The 17,072-nt window shown below is 36.0% G+C and overlaps 1 protein-coding gene across 3 annotated transcripts in view; it reads right to left on the reverse strand.

Moving 5' to 3' along the window:
- whd (carnitine O-palmitoyltransferase whd) overlaps nucleotides 1–15,888 on the reverse strand; it is a 35,470-nt gene extending 19,582 nt beyond the window's left edge. For 2 of the 3 annotated variants that reach the window (XM_071678084.1, XM_071678082.1), the window contains exons 1-9: nucleotides 15,752–15,888; nucleotides 8,686–8,858; nucleotides 7,455–7,609; nucleotides 6,713–6,822; nucleotides 5,951–6,117; nucleotides 5,310–5,410; nucleotides 2,996–3,218; nucleotides 1,869–2,068; nucleotides 1,516–1,667 (exon numbers count right to left, since the gene is read on the reverse strand). In XM_071678084.1, the coding sequence (XP_071534185.1) occupies nucleotides 1,516–1,667; nucleotides 1,869–2,068; nucleotides 2,996–3,218; nucleotides 5,310–5,410; nucleotides 5,951–6,117; nucleotides 6,713–6,822; nucleotides 7,455–7,609; nucleotides 8,686–8,826 (1,249 nt within the window). In that variant the 5' untranslated portion in view covers nucleotides 8,827–8,858; nucleotides 15,752–15,888. Of the gene's footprint in view, nucleotides 1–1,515; nucleotides 1,668–1,868; nucleotides 2,069–2,995; nucleotides 3,219–5,309; nucleotides 5,411–5,950; nucleotides 6,118–6,712; nucleotides 6,823–7,454; nucleotides 7,610–8,685; nucleotides 8,859–15,742 lie in introns of all 3 variants that reach the window. The other variant, XM_071678083.1, reaches the window with a different exon arrangement.
- Between the last annotated feature and the right edge of the window lie 1,184 nt (nucleotides 15,889–17,072).

Here is a 17,072-nt window from a genome sequence, read left to right on the forward strand (position 1 = left end):
TATATCTATGTAATGTCTGCGTATGTGTATGTATATGTATGCATACGTTGATATGTATATGTGCATATGTGGGGGTTTATGTACATATATGTGTATATTAAGAAATGGGCCATTCTTCGTCTATTCCTGGCACTACCTCACTGACATGCTAAACAGCGATTACATAAAATAGAGAAATAAATAAAATGAATATTATTCATTCTATTTATTATACTTAATCACTGTCTCCTGCGTCAGAGAGGTAGCACAAGGAAATAGACGAGGAATGGCCCAACCCACCCACATGCATATACATAAACGCCCATACACGCACATATACATTTCAACATATACATACACAGACACATACATATATACACATGTACATAGTCATACTTGCTGCCTTCATCCAATCCCGTCGCCATCCCGCCACGCATGAAATAGCAATACCTCCATTGAGGTAGCGCTAGGAAGTGACAAAAAAGGCCACATTCGTTCACACTCAGTCTCTAGCTGTCATGTGTAATGCACTGAAACCATAGCTCCCTTTACTGTATTATACTTAATTGCCATTTCCCACGTCAGTGAGGTAGCACCAGATAACAGATGAAAAATGGCCAAACTACTCATATACACACAAACACCCATACACACATATACATACATACATATCAACATATACACATACACAGACATATACATATATATTCATACTTGCTTGCCTTCAACCATTCCTGGGGCCTGGATGTGAATAGAGAGTTGTGGTTTTGGTACATTATACATGACAGCTAGACAGCAAGTGTGGGTGAGTGTGGCCTTTTTTATCTGTTTTCCTGGTGTTACCTTGCTGATGCAGGGGATGGCAATGCTGTTTCCTGTAGGGTGGTGTAGCACCACGAATGGATAAAGGCAAGCAAGTATGAATATGTTCACGTGTCTATATGTATATGGCTATGTATGTGCATATGTATGTGTGTATGTTGATATGTATATGCATGTGTGTATGTTGATATGTATATGTATGTATATATACATGCATGTATATACGTGTGTATATTCCAACCATTTCCCATGTTGGCAAAGGTAGCATTAAGAACAGATAACTAAGCGTCAGAGGGAAAAATCCTCAACTGACCCACATCTCCCCTCCTTCTTTTGGGAAAGTAAAACAAGAAGCATAAGACATTAAAAAACCCATTATCATCATGTTACCAGTGGCCTTATTGGTCATCCTAAGTCAACCAGACCAACCTTTTTTGGGAGGGATGACATTAGGAACATCAGATGATGTGACACATAAGATGGCTATGTACTGGTTGTGGACTGAACAACGGCACATGAAAAAGTCACAGGAAAACTATAAAGTAGTTTGTAAGACTTGGTATTCAGGACAGAATTTGGTTTTGGTATGTTATGTATTTACCATGTGACAAAAAGAGACTAAATGTTGTGCAGACAAGTCCATTATTTGTATATTCCTAATGCCAAGTCACGAAGGAAAAAAACTAAAGTAAAACATTTTCACAAAAGACTTACCAATTGCTTCCAGTGAAGTATAGTTGATTCCCTTGTTGAAAAACTTTGAACGTGCTTCTGCCCAGGGTTCCCGCTCTCCAGCTGTCAGTGCTCCTAAAGTTGCTTCACCCTTTTCTGGTACAGATTCATCTGCCAGAATACGCTCAAACTGACTGCAAGGCAGATCGCAACATGTGTATAGGAGAGTGCAAATATACAAATGCAGTGATGTTTGTCTAACAGAAGCCTAAAAATTAATACTGCATAAGCTATAGTTGTTAAACATAATTGCAAGAAAATCCATAAGATGACAGATCTTACTTTAGCCATGAGCAAATAATTCATCCATCTATCATCTCTACAGACCAACTCACATCTGAAGCTCCTTAGGGGTTAGCAACTGGCCCTTGTAGTAACATGGCATCTTGAAATACCGCCCTGCATGGTACACAGCAATATGTGTTGAGTCACTAAAGTGGACAATCTTATCTGTCTGGATGCCAGGGATACGGGTGGTGTTGAAAGTACGCTCATATTGATATGAACACAAGGGCACTAAATTCTGAGCCATTATCTGAAAGGACACACAGCAAGTATTAAATATGCTTACAGGACAGGGATACACTTATTATTAGCTTCCACTAAAATGCAACTGTTTTCCAGACAAGATCATATATATCAACAAATGAAAGCACACATTCTAAATGATATATGGTTTTCTAGTAAGTATTTACATCCCTGGGGATAGGGGAGAAAGAAGACTTCCCACATATTCCCTGCGTGTCGTAGAAGGCGACTAAAAGGGAAGGGAGCAGGGGGCTGGAAATCCTCCCCTCTCAGTTTTTTTAATTTTCCAAAAGAAGGGACAGAGAAGGGGGCCAGGTGAGGATATTCCCTCAAAGGTCCAGTCCTCTGTTCTTAACACAACCTCGCTAATGCGGAAGATGGCGAATAGTATGAAAGAAAAAAGTAAGTATTTAATAAGAAATCTACTTTAATAACAGTTTTCTTTATTATATATATAGAGGGGCTCTATAAACCTCCTAAAATGCCACATACCAAATATATAAACTGATAGGTAGAGAGACAGATCTTTTCATCACATATTTTCACTATTTCCCACGTGAGTGAGGTAGCATCCAGAACGATGACTGAGCCTTAGAGGATGAAAGAACCTCATATGGCTCTTTCCTTTGTTCCTTCTATTAAACAGTAATACAGGAGGGAAAGATTTCCAGGTCCACTGCTTCCAATCCTCTTAGTCACCTTCTACAACACACAGGAGATATATGGGTCGTATATGTGCATGTGTGGACGTGTATGTATATACATGTGTATGTGGGTGGGTTGGGCCATTCTTTCGTCTGTTTCCTTGCGCTACCTCGCTAACGCGGGAGACATCGACAAAGCAAAATTCTTTCTCCCCTATCCCAAGGATATGACAAACAGATATAAATAGATAAATATACCAATGAATGAATAATAACTTTTGCTAACTTACTGGCTGAAGCTGCTGGTTATCTATCAGCCGCCGGAAAAGGAATGCTGCATGTGTCACATTTGCAGCACGAGCTGCCTGAACTTTCGTTGGGTGCAGAAGAATAGCATCTGTACCATAGAAATTAGAGTTCACCATAATGGGTGACCGACCTCTTAGGTAAACAAACTCTTCCCACCAATCTGTTACGTAGTTAGATGCCCACCATGACTTGAGCACCAGGTACCTGAAATATTCAAGAAATCAAATAATTCCAGCACAGGGTTAATACAATAAGGAAAGTTGAACTATCAACTTACTCTTAACATCCACTCATTTGTGGCTACCCAACTTTGATTTTCTGAAATTTTATGTAACTCTTAATCTGAACATTTCATTCATGCAATCCTTTGATTTGATTATGGACTGTCTTCCATTCCTTCACGAAATGTATACATTCACAAAAATATAGGGAATGTGTACACATGAACATCTCTGTCAGCAAACAACTCTAGACAAACTCAGATGCACATAAAAACACTAGTTTAACAAAAGAATGCACACTTAAATACAGTATATGGAAGCAAACACCATACCATAAGAGGTTGGTAAAGAAACAAGATTTTCAGATAAACACTAGGGGAAGACTCCTTTAATAAACATAAAATAATCTGTGTACTTCCCTATCTACAAGTACATACAATAAGATTTTGCTATGGCAGCAGAGTCAGCATGCTGTGATCACAACTTTGCTTGTATGTTGCAGAATGACGTTTCTCTTGATCATCTCCCCTCATCTATTACTTGCCTTGCTTACTGTCTAATGCTATATTTTTCAACAGCTATACCTCTGGCATAGTTATCTACTCCAAGTTCATACATTACTGTCTTCAATCATGAGTATTATCTCTTTTAAAGTCTCTAGTGTCAATCCAAATAAATTTCTTACATTAACAGGTATAACATTAGGCAATCATTCCAACTTCCTTATTGAGCAATTATGCATCTCTATCATATACCTTTTGTTATCTTTCCAGGAAGAGCTCTGACTCAATAATTCTGTTTCCTCCTTACCTGATTGCTATTAGGCTTAAAACAATTATCTGTATTACCACAACCTATTGCCAGGAATATGCTAGATTTTGCTCACGACAATGTTCAAGGCTGTAAAGCTCTAACTCTTTAATCTTTCATGGCAGTTCTTATGTTACAGTCTGTTTATCTGTTTTTCTTACTTTGAAATGTTTTGTATTCTCTCTATCTTATGTCCATCTGTTTTTCTAGTTACCATACAATGCAGCAGAACCCAAGTTTACTCCTTATATGTAAAAGGAACATTTTCATCATCAACTGTATGTCTCTGGCTGCAAACATTCTTAATATCATTCCACTATGATGTTTGAGAAGACTTACTGATATGGGCTTGCTCTTGGTACTGTTGCTATTCTAAAAGTATGTATATGACTTACCAGAAGGACTAGACTCATATATGAAAATGTAGACAATGCTAAGGATATGAATAAAGAAAGAAATGAGGAGGACTGCATCAGCTTACAAAGGTTTCTAAAGCAATCTCCAAAGGTGGTCTGATACATGGATCAAGAAATTTAACTAAGATGCAAGTAATAAAAATGGGACACAATGGAAGAAAATCTCATTATGATTATAATCACACAAGAAATAAGCTACTGGAATGTGCGTGAGAACAGTACTCAAAGGTCAACATCATACCTGTCATCAACATCTCAGGAGACAAATTATAGGAAAATACTAAATTTGTATTCAAGTATGAGTACAAGAAAATTCTCAACATGGTATTAACAATGTATATTAGACCTAAAAAGGAATGTACTTTTTAGGTTTAGTCAACTCCCTGAAAAAAACAAAAATCAATGCAGAGGTTCTTCAGGATGATAAACATGATAAATGAAATAAGATATTTGAAATACAGTACGTTAAAGGTTATAAACTTACCCTCTAAGGAAAAAAGAAAATCAAGAGGAGACTGATCACAACTTATAAGTTTCTAAACCAATTTCGTAATGTTGATGGTGCACAATTTTTCAAGAGATGCAAAAATAAAACCACTAGAGGTCACATAAAGAAACTACAGAAGAAACCTGTTGGAAAAAATGTAAAGAAGTATTTCTACAGTATCAGACTAACAGTAAGAAGGAATAAGCCTCCTCAAGAAACTGAATGCTGACTGTATACCTAAGTTTAAAACTGTATGAAAATAGAAAAGGTCCAGGATATAAAGCCAAGGTGAGTGGACCTCCCTCCCCATCCTGAACAAAAAGGTGATTACGAACAGATAACTGCAAGCAAGAAACATTACCATTGAAGCTTCTTTCCAATGCCACCCTGGAAATCATGGGCATGCTTTTCCATACGAGAATATTCTTCATCATTCATTAGTGGTCGTACACTCCGTAGGTACTGAAATTGGTAAGGAAGAAATTATGTTACTATGATGACATGGTATACAAATAATAAAAAAACTCTTCAAAATGCCACAGTCGTCTCACTGGCATACAAGAAAGAATCAAAAGGAGACAATACAATTGTTTACAATTAATCAATTATCATTACTAAATGACTATGAATAAAATTCTTCTTTCCTACAGCAGGTAACTTTGTCACAAACAAGAATATGTAAGTGATAGTAAATATCAAAATAAGACTAAAAAGCGTGAAAGCATGCATGAAAACAACAGATAATGATACACACGGATAAGAATCAGAGCCCATCCAACTAGAAAATGATACCTCAAATGCAGGGCCTCATACACTGGAAGATCTTTGAATGCTTAGGTACACCCAGTTTTTTGACATCATTCAAGTCATATTAAAACCAAACATTTACATTTTCTCATAACCAAGTAACAAAGGCAAGTGTACATGGCCATGTGGAGATTATGAAATCAATCTTGAACAACTGCACTTGAAAAAAAAAATTATAACTAAATCAGCACATACCCGTGACATGGTGTCCCTAAGTGCCGGAAGGGGTAATCTAGGAAGAGATCCTTGGTACGAGTAGAGCATGGGTACTGTAAATTTGGTCAATACTTTTACTGCTAAAACCCAGAGCCTTGATGTTCTGCTCATTGTTCGACCACGACCTCTTTCTTCATACATCCATCCTGTCAAAAATAAAAGCAAGTGTCACAAAGAGTCCCCAACTTAAAGAGCATCTAACCTATAAACTTTTGAAAGAGCTCTAAAAAATAACATTTGATTCCTACATACAATCAATTACTCATTCTTACTAAATGCAGATATGCATCTTTCCTCCTTGCTTAATATGTTCTGTTAACCATATCTTTATTGGAATACAATATCTAATACATTAATACTGGCAGGTATAGATATTGAATCTAATTACTTTAGATTCTATGTAACTGCCTACCTCTGTCTTTCTATAGATAATACTTCCTGGGAGTGAAACATGAATAATTTTTTATCACTGCATAATTTTAGCAAATGTACATAAAATTCTTTATATACAAGCAGTAGGTAATGACATGTTGAATGAATTACCTCTGGGTTCCTAAGGTGGTGCCAGCCTCAGTGGCCTCTCAGTGTTCAACTAGTTTCCATGGCAAGCTTCACTGGTTGTATCGCATTGTCATCACTAACTCCCTCTCCAAAGTTATTCTCAATGAGCAGCAGAGTTATAAGGTAGGAAAATACAAAACTAGACTGAATAAAAATTCACATCTGTGTAGCACACCTTACCTTTGTATATATACAATAACCTTAGTGAATACTTCATGAAGAGGAAAACACCACACCAGACAGCAAATGCAGAAGCTGTGCAGCAAACGATGCCTTTAGCAGGTTCTTCTCTGAAGAATAAATACGAGTCTTAGCTATGAAGAAACATAGATCTTTCTATTATCATAGCTATATTTCAAGGGGTGTGAATAATATGAATAAAGTATGTAGTATTTGTTAGAAGTAACTCACCAGAACCGAGGTCCTTATCGCTAAACCTGAAGGGTGATAAAGGTCAGGGAAACCTTTTCCTTTGAGTAGATTAATCCGAACCAAAAAACATTTTAGTGATCAACTCTACCAAAAGATAAATGCTCAGTCACTAGTCAATTATTGGAACTAGTTAATCTTACTAAACATCTAATCAAGAAATATTCAACTTATTTCTACCTTCTTTTCTGAAACAGGAATTTTGCAGATGTCTCGAGTACAAATGAATTAATTTGCACGATTGTGACACCATACAGTATATGAGCCAACTGGGATACAGCAATGCCAAATGACAACCTACACTGCCAGGCCTAATAACTGTTGCAATTCTATATCAGAGAATTGCGATGGTTTTCAACATATCTTATCAAGATAAAGGATAAAATAAGGGCACAGGGCACAGGGCACAACTTCATGTCGCTGACTGTACTAGTCTTCTTGGACAAAGATCATATGGAAAATATAAAAACAAAAACATGGTCCTCAAACTTACAAGTAAATATGCTTCTTTATGAGGTCAGCCAAGCCCAGAGAGATATCAAAGTTGGACCCATACCAATCTCGACTGAGATACATAGCATTGTAGCTACCAATGGTCAATGCAAGTGAAGAGATGGATGCTGGGAAGACTCCACATCGTATAGTGTTCTGTGATAAAAAATATATTTGTGAACCATGTATAAACCAATGTGATGACACATCCATCAATTCTAACTCTGCTCACATCAACATGGGGTAAGTGATGCCAGTAAATTCTTACTTCCTGCATGCTTCTGTAAACAAACTTTCCTGTACTCTTCAATTGTACATTCTGTACACTAACTTGATTCATCTAAAGAGATTAGTTTTCATTCACATTTCCACCCTATCACATAAGATGCTTCCACTACTCAATCAGTGAAGGCTCCTTTAGAGTCATCATTTAAAACACTAGTAGCATTCGGTAACTGTTACTGCATCTCTCCTTCTCTTTCTCCACATAACTCATCTCTTTAATCATACCCTCTCACATCTATGTTACTCACCTTTCAACTTCTGTATGTTTGTATGTTCACTGCTATATGCCTTTCAAATAATTTCTATACTCTACACATTTTTCTTGCATCAGCATTCTTAACCTATCTAGTTTGATTTCCACCATTCGGCACATATCATCCATCTTTCATGCTCCCATTTCTTATGTAAGGATGAAGGTTCACATCCATTCATAAAAAATGATACAAACACTTTATGCAAGCATCATACATAACATTCAACTTCTTTCCGCTTACTATAACTAACAAAATCTTCAATATACCTCTAGCATTGTTCTTTTGCATGACTCTGCTCCTAATTTCAGATTTCCCACACGCATCCTCAGTAATCAACTCCTTCCAATACTTGAAACATAAACAACTCATTTTTCTCTACACAATTTTGTCTGGATTTCAGATAACTCACCTTTCAAACTTTTCATTCTGCTCTTCCCTCCATTTACATTTAACCTCTCTAAAAATACTATCTTTCATCAACTTTCTGTTCAATACAAACTTTCTTGCTATCATTTTATTCTGGAAATTCTAGTGCTGCAAGCTTTTGGAATGAAAAAAGGTTTGTACAACAGTGTATCAGCCAAGAATAATCTTTATATTCTCTCATCTTAATTCTTATCAATATTCTCTGCAAATATCTTATAATTTTTCAACCATAATCATGATAACTGGTATGTACTACATAAAACTTACAACGAATCGGCGGATGCCTCGACGCCACTGGCGGACACCAGAATGCCAAATGACATGGAGCACTTCTCGATCATAGTTGACGTGAACACCCTCATGAGTGATAGCAAAGGAGAATGCCACAGCTGAGTGTGCCTCTGCCATCTCTGCTGATTATGACCCTGTTCTTACCCAAACTGCAACATATAAAATAAATGAAAAGTAAATTAGCAATAAGGAATATCTCATCGGATTCTACTTACAGCAAATAAAGGTCATTTCTTAAATTCACTGCAGCATGACCCAAAAAAAAATTGTCGCCAACCACTCCCATCAATGCCAACAATTGCACATACACTTCAACAGATCAACCATACAAGATTTACATTTACTTTTATTAATTTATTAATGATCAATCTTGCCATTAATTCAAAGCAAAGTTGCAACAAGCAAATGAAGTGAACAGACTCAAACATTATCAGCAGAATTCATCCTACTCTTTCAGCTTAAACCAACACCTTTCACAAATATAATCTAACAGGCCAGTAAGTTGGTCCTACTAATCCTTTTATTTCGTATTTCACTTTATAACTTTAACATATTACCTGATGTAATTATTAAAATCATTTGTAGTCTTCTGCACAATATCATCACCATCACAACTGTCATATAAGATATTTCAAACCCAGGACAGTTAACATTATGATTGGTTAATAAATCAGGGAATGACAGCAGTTCTATAGATGTATTTAAGAACAAACTTGATAAATAATTCACTTGAAGGCCACGACCAGCATAATTTGTGCCTTTTTAGTCACATCAATTGCTGGGAGGTTTTTGTTTTAAATCATCTGTATGCTTTTTCTACTTTTTTTTTCTTTTAAACTATTCGCCATTTCCCCCGTTAGCGAGGTAGCGTTAAGAACAGAGGACTGGGCCTTTTTTTGGAATATCCTCACCTGGCCCCCTCTGTTCCTTCTTTTGGAAAATTAAAAAAAAACGAGAGGGGAGGATTTCCAGCCCCCGCTCCCTCCCCTTTTAGTCGCCTTCTACGACACGCAGGGAATACGTGGGAAGTATTCTTGCTCCCCTATCCCCAGGGATAATATATATATATATATATATATATATATATATATATATATATATATATATATATATATATATACATATATATATATATATATATATATATATATATATATATATATATATACATATATATATATATATATATATATCTTTCTTTCGTACTATTCGCCATTTCCCGCGATAGCGAGGTAGCGTTAAGAACAGAGGACTGGGCCTTTTGAGGGAATATCCTCACCTGGCCCCCTTCTCTGTTCCTTCTACTCATACTACACTAATCTATGAGTTCTGACATCTTCCACCACCACAAACTTCCTCAAAGAGCCCAGTGGTCTGTTGCTGTTTTCTTTACTTTATGAGGAGGGGAAACTGAAAACAGGGAAGATGCTGCAATAATAATGTTATTTTGCATGTTCTTATACAAGTACTTAGAAATAGGCAGTGATGTAAATAACATAATGAGTCTACAGGCATAGGTAAACACAATTTCTGTTTTTCATTACTCTTGCATTTGCAGTAACAGGTTAGGCATAAACTGTAGCAGTGACAACAGTAAGAAACCATGCTTTGTGCTTATTAGTCATTCACAAACATTTCTCATCATTACACTTGTTCTAAAGATTCTTTTTTTGTTACAAGATTCTAATCTATGTGAGGGTCTTTTGAAATTACATCAAAGTTTAAATATCACAGTAATGAAAATATTTATCTTCATAAAAGGTTTGGCAAGGGCAACACAGAAAAAATATTAAAACTGGGATTTCTGGTAAGGGTTAGTTTTTGCAATTACCTTTCATTCTAGTTACTGTAAACATGTATATCAATAATTTAGTTCACAAAAATAAAAAATCAACTTCGTACACAAAACGAACTCAAATTAATATCTGATTCTCCAAACTTGAATAACCAATTCCTGTATTCCACTTTCAAATCAGAGACAGTGCCAAAAACTATCATAAACTCAAAACAGAAAGGAATACTGTATATATATATATGTATATATATATATATATATATATCTTTTCTATTCTTTCATATCATTCACCATTTCCCGCGATAGCAAGGTAGCGTTAAGAACAGAGGACTGGGCCTTTGAGGGAATATCCTCACCTAGCCCCCTTTTCTGTTCCTTCTTTTGGAAAAAAAATATATATATGCTAAATAAAATCTGGGAATACAAGGCAAAAATTCCACTATAAACTAATCCAGGCAGTTTAATTACAGCTCACCTAAAACTATGCAATCATATTATGCAAATATCATTACCGCAGTAAAATTTATAAAGAACCTCAAATGGAAGAATTGGCAACAGCAGGTCCCAAGCCAATCACATGTCTGGCACAAGGCCAATCTTTGGCAGCTTTTGCTATATACACTCACAGATGGTTGGCTCACGCAGTAATGTTAATGCCACCCTGTGACCATTACACAGCCCCTAGTATGATGATAAATGAAAAACAAGCCTGTGAATTAGACATGTGATTTACAATAGGTTTTATATATAAACCCAGTGCAATAAAGTAGTACACTACTGTACTCCCCTTGGTCACTACATTCACACAATATTCATCTAATATACAATTCATAAACATTTTCCAGCTCAAAATGAGTCGCATAACAATTTTGCACATGGTTATTGACTCCAAGGCTGTCCTTACACAATATTTATGCTGTTGAATCTTCTCCTTTACAGATCTACCAGTTTAGCCTACAAAAAAATTATTACAGACTTTACATGGAACAGAGAAGACACCTGATTCATCATTAAATGATGATCTGTTCTTTATTTAGGAATTCCGTATAGTTTTCATATTTGAAAACGACATTAATGTTGTTTCAAAATATAAATCAAAATTGATAATGAGCAGCTGTTTGAAAGATGCAAGAAAAAACCAAGTCAAAATAAGAAACTTGTTATAAAAGAAGAAAAGAAGTATCAGTACTTTCTCTGTACAGTATAAGAGAAATGGATGAATGGAGAAAGTTAAGTGACAATATTGTGAATGTTTTATCAGTCATTAAAATCACTTTTAATGTCTCCAGATCGTGATAGTGTACCTTAATCTTGCCTCTAAATGAACATATTCCATCAATAAACAGTAAATTTCTTTAAAGAAAATTCAACAATGACTGAACTAATGGTTAAAAATCACCACTGGTTACTTAAATTTTCATATAATAAACTTCTTCACAATCTATACAGAAAAAAATATTTGCCTTGAGCATCAAATGTTGAAAATTCTTGTTGATATACATTTATGTATCATAGATTGTTTCTAAGTCAAATACTCATGGACAAATGAATAAAGTAAAGGTATGATGATTTAAGGTCAACAATTTATTATTCTCTACTACAATAACCATCATACTCAAATCACAAAAGTGATATCAAAATGTTCCAGGAGAGCGATACAAGTTCATCTCACTGATCACATGCACATGCCTGTTGGGTAAACAAGATTGTTTCAAAATAATCTGATAAAGCTCTGCTGCTTCAACAATTCACAGTGACATCAAACTTGTTTTTCACGACTGTCATTACAACAAGAATCAGTATAACAGACTAGATACACATGATTGAGAAATATGTTATAAAAAATACAAAGTGAAAAGAGTAAAAAATGGAATATTAGAATCAAGCACATTTTAACTGGTTGAATTTTATGAGAATCCTGTGTAGACAAATGAGTCATTGTTATGCCAATGCAAGGGAAAAACGTTTTTATTAGCTAACGGTAAGTCTTTAATTGTAAATTGAACTTGCATAAACTTGAATCTTTTGAATTGCATTTAATGAAATAAAATCCGAGTCTCAGAATATTTCATTTCTTAAAGCAGGTATTCAAGTCATAATGTGAACTAATATGGAAAGATCTTACTGTATATGAAAACATTTTAGCAGACTGCAACATATTAATATAAAAAACGGTAACTGGAGACCACATACGACACAACAGCACTTCATAAACTTGATCCTCCTCTGAATAACTGATAACGATCATTAGATAAGAATCTGAAGAACAGACTGCTCACTTATCATCCACTTCATCAACTACAAAAGTTACCAGGTTTGGTGGTAAACCCGATTCATTGATAAAATATTATCTCAGTTCCTACAGCTACGTGTCTAAATTGGATATAATGGTTATTTTTGGAGGGTTGTCAAAACTTAATCCCATGTGAGGTGACCCTTCATAACCAGTGAATCAATGGCAATATCCAGAAATGCCAGAAATCACACGAGCAACTATGAAAAGTTATGAACGCTGTGAAATCCCTTATACTGGACTTAAAATCATGTCAGTTGTAAACAAAATATCTACTGCAAAGATATATACTTAAAATCATGTCACTTATAAACAAAATATCTACTGCAAAGATATAAATATCAACATAAATCCCAAACACCAAATGTGTCAAGATATGAGACATGTAAAGTTTTGGAGCTTGGTATATTTCGGGTAATATGAGCCAAGCAGGAGTCTATGTCACAGAAATGGCCATGCCATATAAGAACAATGTAAGATGCACCTGAAGATCAAAATATTGAGGAAATTTTACATTAAATGGAGGAATTGACCCACATGAAACAAGTATAAACTTTGGTCAGACAATATCGATACTTATCCCGCTAACTTACATGGAAAACGTTAATTTTCTTGCTTTCAATCCCAATACTTAGAACTACCAAGATCTAAAATCATACAGAAGACTGAATGCTTACAACCGGTTTCTCTATGGATAGGGTTAAAGAGGTACATTGGGGTGCATAAAACCCAGTGCTCACATTTTGTTTCAAGGCACATTCCTGTTTTTCACAGTCAAGTCTTGCTTACATGCGGATGTCAAGGAGCCCAGAAAAGTAGCTATCTGTCATTAGCACATCTGCCCTCATAATGTACATGCAAATGTGTATTACCAGCAATTATGGTGCACTAAAACATCATTATCTACTTTTTGAAGGCTATTATGGCTTCACTTCAAACATTCAAATTACAGATCAATTATGATGCAATTCTCAATCAAGTTCCCATAGGTTCAACTGACTCTATTTAGAATCATTTTACCAACAGCAGTAATCCCAATTTTCTCTGATACACATAACCCGCATTATAACACATTATCATGTATTGTTCAAGTGTATTGCTCTAAATCATACTTTGCAACTACCACAGCATTCTCTAAATACATTGTACTAACAATACAGAACAAAATCATCCAGTATCCAAAGCTTACAGCAATATTGAGCTCAACTACACGAACAGCAATAAATAAAACGACGGTGGAAAAGCCAATTGAAACTTGTAAAAAAAAATGGGATAAACACGTCATCAGTCTCTTCCTATCACCAAAAACTTCCCTTATTTTTGTTAAGTGCAAAAATACAAAAATATAATCTCATGTCCACTGTTCTAACTTGCAACATATTTACATCCTGTTGATGTACTCAGCGCGCGTTCACTACATCCTATCAGAACTTCCACGAAACATTCTACAGTATGTGTAGAGATGAAGACAATGTCGTTAGAATATTTCGACTGTAACAATGAAAATTACGGTATACAAAGACAGCTGGGGAGTTAAATTCCACTACTAAATTACCAGTGAATATATTTCCTTTCACAGCAGTAGTATTTAGAGAGCAAAATATAAGTAGTGAAGCACGATGTGGAGGATATTTTTTCATCATTCAGTATACGTACTGATAGTGGGGAGGGCTACCAATGTAAGAAAAAATATAAAAAGGATGAAACATAAAAATTGAAATAACCTTCAAAGCTTCCCTAACTTTCCATGGTTGAAAAGATGAGTGTTTGGGTCTTAAGGTTTCCATTCACTTTTTTTGTTCTCTAGATTCCCTATGCGTGTTTACATCCATATTTTGTGCGCGGTGTGTGTGCTTCATTCTTACAGGGCTAATCAAAACCTACAAACATGAGATATAACTTAAGTTATATCTCAGTTAATATGGGAAAAATGTTTTATGGAGGTGCTTCACCTACATATTAACTTAACCTTAAAGTTTCTCCTCATCTTCACAGCCCTCCCTAAATACTGTCTTATAAATAACATTACTGGTTGAATCTTTCTCACAATATTCTCAAAATATTACAAAGAATATCACTTATCAACACTACGTTTTTCCTAAGCTTCATAACCCTTCCCAATCCATTCGACTATATCATATGATCACTTAATATCATCATACTTCATCAGGTCCATTCTAAATCATTTTTGTAAACCAGGAGTACAATAATAAATTACTTTTGGTGTCTTAACACCTCACACTAGCCAAAAATAATCATGTTTGTTCAGTTATAATTACATTCATTTACACCAGTGAATAATCATGTGCTCAAAGTATATATAAAAAGAAATTACATATTTACAACGAATAATTAAAGATCCCATTATCTTAACATGTACAGGAGGTTGCACTTGAGGAAAGGAATCAAGAAGAATGATCTCAAGTCCTCCTTCCTCGAGTGCCAGCCCGGAGTCAAGTATGTACTCGACCTGGGGTCAGCCGGCCGCCTCTACCTACAACATGAACCCTAGTCTATCGCCCTCATTAACCACAACCTTTATACTCTACAACTTCACGGTAATCTACGTACTACAACCTTATCATTAACCCTAGTCTATCGCCCTCATTAACCACAACCTTTATATTCTACAACTTCACAGTAATCTACGTACTACAACCTTACAAACAACCGTGTAGTGAGGATGAGGTATTCTAGGTCATATAAGTCTATAAATAAAGCTTTTTTTCTCTCTCTTCTCTTCAGAGTGTGTGAACCCTAAAGAGAAAGCATCCTCCAACACTCGACCCCCGGGAGACACTTTCTACGACCCTTACCCTAAATGATCCTCCAAGGTCACTCTAATGGCCACGGAACACCAGCCACGAACAGACACTCAACCTCAAACAAATCATGAGGGAAAATCACTCATTAAAACCCAAAAAAAAAGGGAACGAGGTCATTACTGGACTTACTGGAGATGAGAAAAATTCCCGCGCCCGTCCCAACCCACTTTCTCTACGCGACTCCTGAGCAGCAGCTGCGGCGGCGGCGGCGGCGGCGGCAGCTGTAGCCTCACCAATCAGCTGGACTCTCCCTCACTCCCTCCCTCACCCCCTCCACCAGAACAACTGACTATCTATTATCCCTCTACGCCACACTGGGGAGAGAAAAAATATAATAATCTCTTCTTCCTCTAGCGTATCTATTAGTCATGGTGACGGTGTAGTATACAATCAGCACTCGTAGGTGAGGGTGATTGGTGGTAATGGGCGATTTCTCAAGAGCTCAGGGTTGTGGACAACATGGCTATCTATCTACCTGCTGCCGCGCATCATTTGAAATGGTCTCTCATTGGTATTCACGTGCACGTAAACTACTTGTGTGATGTAATGGCATACAAATAGCTATGTCATGATGCTTGGAAGAACCTTTATAAGTGAAACAGTGCTTTAAATCTTTCACTGCTCCTACAACAGGTGCATAAAATACACCATATGTATAGGAGGTTACTATGGTTTATAATGGAAATAGTTCTAGTAAACTCAAAAATGATAAGGTAGTGTTTATTCAAAGACTCCACGACTGAAAATAGTTTAATAAGTATCTTCTCCATTAGTCGTCCTGTTTTTTACCCACTACGTTTTCATGCCATGTAATTTCATAATATTTTGTCTAGGTAGGTTCACACAAAATGTGAATGCTGCTAGTCTTCAATATATGCAAACATATTCTGAGATCCAAGGGAAATTCCGAGCCCCATTTTGGACCCCTTGGGCCCGAGAAGGATGTACCCCCAGCATCCACCCACCCTCACATTGGCCATGACTTACAGTGAAACTACGTCATTGGAGATGGATCAAATTAGTGAGTCTTGGCTGCAAGCAAATGAACTGCACGTGGCAAACGTACCATATTGTAACATTATTTAATACCTTGCTTTTACATATCCATGTGAGATGTAGAATTCACCAGGCATGAGAAACGTCTCAGATTTTTGTGATATGAAAGTTTGATGAGATAAACGCTACCATTGCTCATCCAGGGGTCAAAATAGGCTCGAATCCTGATTGAGGCAGTTGGTCTAAGGTCAACCCAGCTGTTTATATTAGGGCCTCAGTTACCCGTACTAACATAAAAAAAAGGATAGTATATATATCAATAATGTCTTTCAGGAAAGTTAGGGTAAGCTGATATATGGTGTGTGCTTCACTACAGATAAAATGAATGAAATAAAAAAGGACAAAAACTTGAGGAAAGTTTCTTTAAAGTATTGTATGCTTAGCTTTCTCATGT

Source organism: Panulirus ornatus, chromosome 27, assembly GCF_036320965.1.
Source record: "Panulirus ornatus isolate Po-2019 chromosome 27, ASM3632096v1, whole genome shotgun sequence".
Lineage (NCBI taxonomy): Eukaryota > Metazoa > Arthropoda > Malacostraca > Decapoda > Palinuridae > Panulirus > Panulirus ornatus.